Below are 7,500 nucleotides of genomic sequence, written 5' to 3'. Positions count from 1 at the left end.
TGCTCATGGACGCTCTGAAGTCTTGGATGTACAGAGATGAGTTACAAAAGAAGAAAAAAAAAGAGATAAAAGAAATAAGAGACAAAGCAAAAAAATAAATTCCCTAAGAAAGCTACGATGAAAGATGGTTGTTTTGTGTTTACATATCGTCCATGACCCTATCAAATATTTTTTTTTTTTTTCAAGAGCCTGCCTATTCAAGATTTCATCCATTGAAGGATTAGTACGCTGTAATTTATTTTAACGGATCATGAGCTTATATACAAGCAATTTCGAGCAAGAACGTCATAAAAACTGAAACAAGATAATTCATGAACAAGTAGGCTTAAACAGGTTGTTACCAGTGCGAGGAGAGAGCAATAATACAAAAAAAAAGGTAAAAAAAAAATACGGTTAAGTGTAAGAGCCCGTGTGAAACACGTGTTGTATAGTAGTGATCCAGTTCCATTAGAAATCATAGCAGATTAATGAATATTGAATAAGGTTATAAATAAGCATTCTCTTCGACTACATACAAAAATCTCTTACTATATTTCCTTCCCAGAAATTCCTTTTATCATGTAATCCCTTTCAAATCCTTCCAAGAGTAATTCAGAGCTTTCCAATAGAATTGAAATATAGCTCAGAGAGAGGTTAGACTCCATAGCTTATCCAGGCGTCATCCTCACAAAAGTCTTTAATGGAACTTGGCTCCATTCTTACATTCCATTAACCTTCGTGGCAGGCTTCGTTAGGCGACTGGGAAAGGGAAGAAATTTTACATTGGAATTGTTCGGCTTGTTTATATGATTTCTTAATTGTTTATTTATTTGTTGTTACCTCCGCCAATAGAGTTGGGAGGAGGTTATGTTTTCGCCGTTGTATGTTTGTTTGTTGGTTTGTTTGTACACAACTTCCTGGCCACAATATTTCTCCTACAGTAGTAAAACTTTCAAAGATTAATTTTTATGGTGAGATGTAGAATTTATTCAATTTGGAAATTCCTAGGTCAAAGGTCAAGGTCACAGTCAGGCGAAAGGAACTCTGTGTGTGAAGAACTTCCTAGTCATAATTTTACTCAGACCAATAGAACTTTCAGGGATTAATTGTTATGTTAAGACGTAGAAATGATTAAATTTTGAAAGTCTCAGGTCAAAGGTCAAGGTCACAGTCAGGCGAAAGGAAGTCTGTGTGTGAAGAACTTCCTAGTCATAATTTTACTCAGACCAATAGAACTTTCAGGGATTAATTGTTATGTTCAGACGTGGAAAGGATTAAATTTTGAAAGTCTCAGGTCAAAGGTCAAGGTCACAGTCAGGCGAAAGGAAGTCTGTGTGTGAAGAACTTCCTAGTCATGATTTTACTCTGGCCAATAGAACTTTCAGGGATTAATTGTTATGTTAAGACGTAGAAATGATTAAATTTTGAAAGTCTTAGGTCAAAGGTCAAGGTCACAGTCAGGCGTAAGGAAGTCTGAGTGTGAACAACTTCCTAGTCATAATTTTACTCAGACCAATAGAACTTTCAGGGATTAATTGTTATGTTAAGACGTAGAAATGATTAAATTTTGAAAGTCTTAGGTCAAAGGTCAAGGTCACAGTCAGGCGAAAGGAACTCTGTGTGTGAAGAACTTCCTAGTCATAATTTTACTCTGGCCAATAGAACTTTCAGGGATTAATTGTTATGTTCAGACGTGGAAATGATTAAATTTTGAAAGTCTTAGGTCAAAGGTCAAGGTCACAGTCAGGCGAAAGGAAGTCTGAGTGTGAACAACTTCCTAGTCATACTTCTACTCAGACCAATAGAACTTTCAGGGATTAATTGTTATGTTCAGACGTGGAAATGATTAAATTTTGAAAGTCTCAGGTCAAAGGTCAAGGTCAGAGTCAGGCGAAAGGAAGTCTGTGTGTGAAGAACTTCCTAGTCATAATTTTACTCAGACCAATAGAACTTTCAGGGATTAATTGTTATGTTAAGACGTAGAAATGATTAAATTTTGAAAGTCTCAGGTCAAAGGTCAAGGTCACAGTCAGGCGAAAGGAAGTCTGTGTGTGAAGAACTTCCTAGTCATAATTTTACTCAGACCAATAGAACTTTCAGGGATTAATTGTTATGTTCAGACGTGGAAAGGATTAAATTTTGAAAGTCTCAGGTCAAAGGTCAAGGTCACAGTCAGGCGAAAGGAAGTCTGTGTGTGAAGAACTTCCTAGTCATAATTTTACTCTGGCCAATAGAACTTTCAGGGATTAATTGTTATGTTAAGACGTAGAAATGATTAAATTTTGAAAGTCTTAGGTCAAAGGTCAAGGTCACAGTCAGGCGTAAGGAAGTCTGAGTGTGAACAACTTCCTAGTCATAATTTTACTCAGACCAATAGAACTTTCAGGGATTAATTGTTATGTTAAGACGTAGAAATGATTAAATTTTGAAAGTCTTAGGTCAAAGGTCAAGGTCACAGTCAGGCGAAAGGAACTCTGTGTGTGAAGAACTTCCTAGTCATAATTTTACTCTGGCCAATAGAACTTTCAGGGATTAATTGTTATGTTCAGACGTGGAAATGATTAAATTTTGAAAGTCTTAGGTCAAAGGTCAAGGTCACAGTCAGGCGAAAGGAAGTCTGAGTGTGAACAACTTCCTAGTCATACTTCTACTCAGACCAATAGAACTTTCAGGGATTAATTGTTATGTTCAGACGTGGAAATGATTAAATTTTGAAAGTCTCAGGTCAAAGGTCAAGGTCACAGTCAGGCGAAAGGAAGTCTGTGTGTGAAGAACTTCCTAGTCATAATTTTACTCAGACCAATAGAACTTTCAGGGATTAATTGTTATGTTAAGACGTAGAAATGATTAAATTTTGAAAGTCTTAGGTCAAAGGTCAAGGTCACAGTCAGGCGAAAGGAGGTCTGAGTGTGAACAACTTCCTAGTCATAATTTTACTCAGACCAATAGAACTTTCAGGGATTAATTGTTATGTTCAGACGTGGAAATGATTAAATTTTGAAAGTCTTAGGTCAAAGGTCAAGGTCACAGTCAGGCTAAAGGAAGTCTGTGTGTGAACAACTTCCTAGTTATAATTTTACTGAGACTAGTGGAACTTCCAGGGATTAATTGTTATGTTCAGACGTGGAAATTATTCAGTTTTGAAAGTTTTAGGTCAAAGGTCAAGGTCAAAGTCAGGCAAAAGGACGTGTGTGTGTGAACAACTTCCTAGTCATAATTTTACTCAGACTAGTTAAACTTTCAGAGATTAATTGTTATGTTGAGACGTGGAAATTATTAAATTTTTAAAGTCTTAGGTCAAAGGTCAAGGTCACAGTAAAGCAAAAGGTCGTCTGTGTGTGAACAACTTCCTGGCCACAGTTTTACTCATAGAGCAGTGAAACTTTCAAGGATTAATTGTTATGTTTTGAAGACTTTAAAAGCATATGTTCATTGCTATTAGCTATTATTGTTTTTATTTACATGAATTGATATAATATTTAGTTACACATTCGAGTGAATGTTTATTAAAGGGTCTTTAAATTTGATAATTTTTTTCAATATTTGTTCACGATTGATAGATGTAAAGCTTTAACAATTATTACGTTTATTATTGAAAAAATATGGGAAAAAACAATAAAACAAAGTTCTTGTGATAAAAAAGAAGTCTTTGTAATAGGGAATTATTTACTTACTAAGGGTGTACCCTGAAGCATTCAAGAATATTACATAAAGTAGAAATGTCGTCTTTTCGAAAAAGACGAAGACATTTTGAATTCTAGGCCGATCAAAATTCCACCAAGGCCTCTGTTTTATTCGAAAGAACCGAGATAAACTTTTTAAATGTTAGACATTGACAAATCGAGGAAGACTCGTTAGGGGGAAGAATTTGGAACGAAAAACTACGAAAGTATTCAGCATCTTCATTAATATATATGTGGTTAATCTATTGTAGATAATAAACGAATATATGAATAAATAAGGTCATGAATTAATAAGATCTTCGAAGAATTAGTAAAATATACTATTTACTATGATATACTATATTATTTTCTTCAATTCCGGTACAATTACCTTTTGTGATGGACAGCTTTGAGTACCTTAACATCAAAAGGAATATTGATGTCTTATTCTGTGTTTCCGAATGTCTTTCGAATACATAAATCCTGATTCTCTGTCTACTATCTTATATCAAATTTCCAAACTTTTTTTATTTTTTTCCTGTCCATCTCTGACTTTTGCAAAGTTTTGAGTGACAAGAAAAATCTCATCAACAAGAAAAAGAAAATGACTCACATAGGCCTATTAAAATATCATCACGGACTCCCTTCTCTCCCGAGACACTTTCAAGAAACTTTCCATATCTCTGAAATTGACAAATTGGCCGAGATTAGTTGGAGGAGATCGCCTAAGTGTTAAGAAAGTCAGACGGTGGAAAAGAGGCGTCTCATTTTTCACTTCATTTTGGGCGATACGTTCGAAGATGTCGGACTTCAGAGTTGGGTAATAAAAATCCATTTTTTTTTATTGGTGTTTCCCTAGGGGATTTGATAACTTGATAGTTTAATAGAAGTTTATTCTTCCTTAGACCCTAAGAGAAGAGGAGGTCTGGTAATCTGTTAGTTATCTGTATTTGGCCAGGACTAATAGTCCTCTGTATTTAACATGGACTAATGGCCATCTGTATTTAACAAGAACTAAGACCCACCTGTACTTGGCCAGGACTAATATCAATCCGTATTTGGCCAGGACTAATAGCCACCTGTATTTGGCCAGGACTAATGACCATCTGTATTTGGCCAGGACTAATAGCCATCTGTATTTGGCCAGGACTAAAGGCCAACTGTATTTGGCCAAGACTAATAGTCGTCTGCATTTAACAAGGACTAATGGCCAACTGTGTTTGGCAAGAACTAATGGTCAGCTATATTTAGCTAGGAGTAATAGCCATCTGTATTTGGCTAGGACTAATAGTCATCTGTATTTAACAAGGACTAATGGCTAACTGTATTTGGACAGGACTAATAGTAATCTGTATTTGGCTAGGACTAATAACCCTCTATATTTTGCCAGAACTATTGGTCATCTGTATTTGGTCAGGAATATTATTCTCTGTATTTGGCCAGGACTAATACCCATCTGTATTTAACAAGGACTAGTGGCTAATGGTATTTGGCCAGGAGTAATAGTCATCTGTATTTGGCCAGGACTAATAGTAATCTGCATTTAACAAGAACTAATGGTCAGCTATATTTAGCTAGGAGTAATAGCCGTCTGTATTTGGCTAGGACTAATAGTCATCTGTATTCAACAAGGACTAATGGCTAACTGTATTTGGACAGGACTAATAGTAATCTGTATTTGGCTAGGACTAATAACCCTCTATATTTTGCCAGAACTATTGGTCATCTGTATTTGGTCAGGAATATTATTCTCTGTATTTGGCCAGGACTAATACCCATCTGTATTTAACAAGGACTAGTGGCTAATGGTATTTGGCCAGGAGTAATAGTCATCTGTATTTGGCCAGGACTAATAGTAATCTGCATTTAACAAGGACTAATGGCTAACTGTATTAGGTCAGAACTAATAGTCTTCTGTATTTGGCCAGGACTAATAGCGATCTGTATTTGACCAAGATTAATAGCCATCTGTATTTGGCCAGGATTAATGGCCATCTGTATTTGGCCAAGACTAATAGCCATCTTATTTAGACAGGATTAATAGCAAACTGTATTTGGCTAGGACTAATAGCCCTCTGTATTTGGCCAGGATTAATAACCATCTGTATTTGGCCAGGACTAATAGCCATCTGTATTAGGCCAGGACTAATAGCCACCTGTATTTGGCCAGGACTAATAGCCACCTGTATTTGGCTAGGACTAATAGCCATCTCTATTTGGCCAGGATTAACAAACACCATGTATTTGGCCAGGTCTAATAGCCAACTGTATTTGACCAGGACTAATGGCCATTTTTATTTGGCCAGGACTAATGACCATCATTATTTGAGCCACCTGTATTTGGCCAGGACTAATAGCCAACTGTATTTGACCAGGACTAAAGCCCATTTGTATTTGGCAAGGACTAATGACCATCTGTATTTGAGCCACCTGTATTTGACCAGAACTAATGGCCATTTGTAATTGGCCAGGACTAATAGCCATCTGTATTTGACCAGGACAAATTACCATTTGTATTTGGCCAGGACTAATGACCATCAGTATTTAGCCAGGACTAACAGCCATCTGTAATTTGCTAAGATTATTACCCATCAGTATTAGGGCAGGACTAATGGCTATCTGTATTTGGCCAAGACTAATACTTATCAGTATTAGGCCAGGACTGATGGATATATGTATTTAACCACGACTAATAGCCATCTGTATTTGAACAGGACTAACGTCCACCTGTATTTGGCCAGAACTAATAGCCACCTGTATTTGGCTTGGACTAATAGCCCTCTGTATTTGGCCAGGATTAACAGCCACCCGTATTTAGACAGGACTAATAGCCATCTTCATTTGACCTTGACTAATGGCCATTAGTATTTGGCCAGAACTAATGACCATCAGTATCTGGCTAGGACTAACAGCCATCTGTATTTTGCCAAGATTAATACCCATCAGTATAAGGGCAGGACTAATGGCTATCTGTGTTTGGCCAGGACTAATACCCATCAATATTGGCCAGGACTAATGGCTATCTGTATTTGACCACGACTAATAACCATCTGTATTTGGCCAGGAGTAATAGCCATCTGTATTTGGCCAGGACTAACAGCCACCTGTATTTGGCCAGGACTAATAGCCACCTGTATTTGGCTAGGACTAATAGCCATCTGTATTTGGCCAGGATTAACAGCCACCTTTATTTAGCCAAGACTAATAGCCATCTGTATTTGACCTGGACTAATGGCCATTATTTGGCCAGGACTAATGACCATCAGTATTTGGCCAGGACTAACAGCCATCTGTATTTTGCCAAGATTAACACCCATCAGTATTAGGGCAGGACTAATGGCTATCTGTGTTTAGCCAGGACTAATACCCATCAGTATTGGCCAGGACTAATGGCTATTTGTATTTGGTCAGGACTAATACCCATCAGTATTAGGGCAGGACTGATGGCTATCTGTATTTGACCACGACTAATAACCATCTGCATTTGGCCAGGACTAATAGCCATCTATATTTGGCCAGGACTAACAGCCACCTGTATTTGGCCAGGACTAATAACCACCTGTATTTGGCTAGGACTAATAGCCATCCGTATTTGGCCAGGGGTAACAGCCACCTGTATTTAGCCAGGACTAATACCCATCTGTATTTGACCAGGACTTATGGCTATTTATATTTGGCCAGGACTAATGACCATCAGTATTTGGCCAGGACTAACAGCCATCTGTATTTTGCCAAGATTAATACCCATCAGTATTAGGGCAGGACTAATGGCTATCTGTTTGGCCAGGACTAATACCCATCAGTATTGGCCAGGACTAATGGCTATCTGTATTTGACCACGACTAATAACCAGCTGTAT

At 37.3% G+C, this 7,500-nt stretch overlaps 1 protein-coding gene across 1 annotated transcript; it reads right to left on the bottom strand.

Annotated features, from left to right (window-relative positions):
• Nucleotides 1–5,867: 5,867 nt before the first annotated feature.
• LOC137632245 (protein FAM186A-like) lies at nucleotides 5,868–6,799 on the bottom strand. Its single transcript, XM_068364138.1, has 2 exons — nucleotides 6,689–6,799; nucleotides 5,868–6,125 (listed from the first exon to the last, which is right to left on the bottom strand). Exons 1-2 carry the CDS (start codon nucleotides 6,797–6,799, stop codon nucleotides 5,868–5,870), a joined length of 369 nt encoding a protein of 122 aa, XP_068220239.1.
• Nucleotides 6,800–7,500: the final 701 nt, after the last annotated feature.

This window comes from Palaemon carinicauda, chromosome 3, assembly GCF_036898095.1.
Source record: "Palaemon carinicauda isolate YSFRI2023 chromosome 3, ASM3689809v2, whole genome shotgun sequence".
NCBI classification, from domain to species: Eukaryota; Metazoa; Arthropoda; class Malacostraca; order Decapoda; family Palaemonidae; genus Palaemon; species Palaemon carinicauda.
Note: the sequence above shows the minus strand (reverse complement) of the source record. Positions and strands in the feature narration are given on the sequence as shown.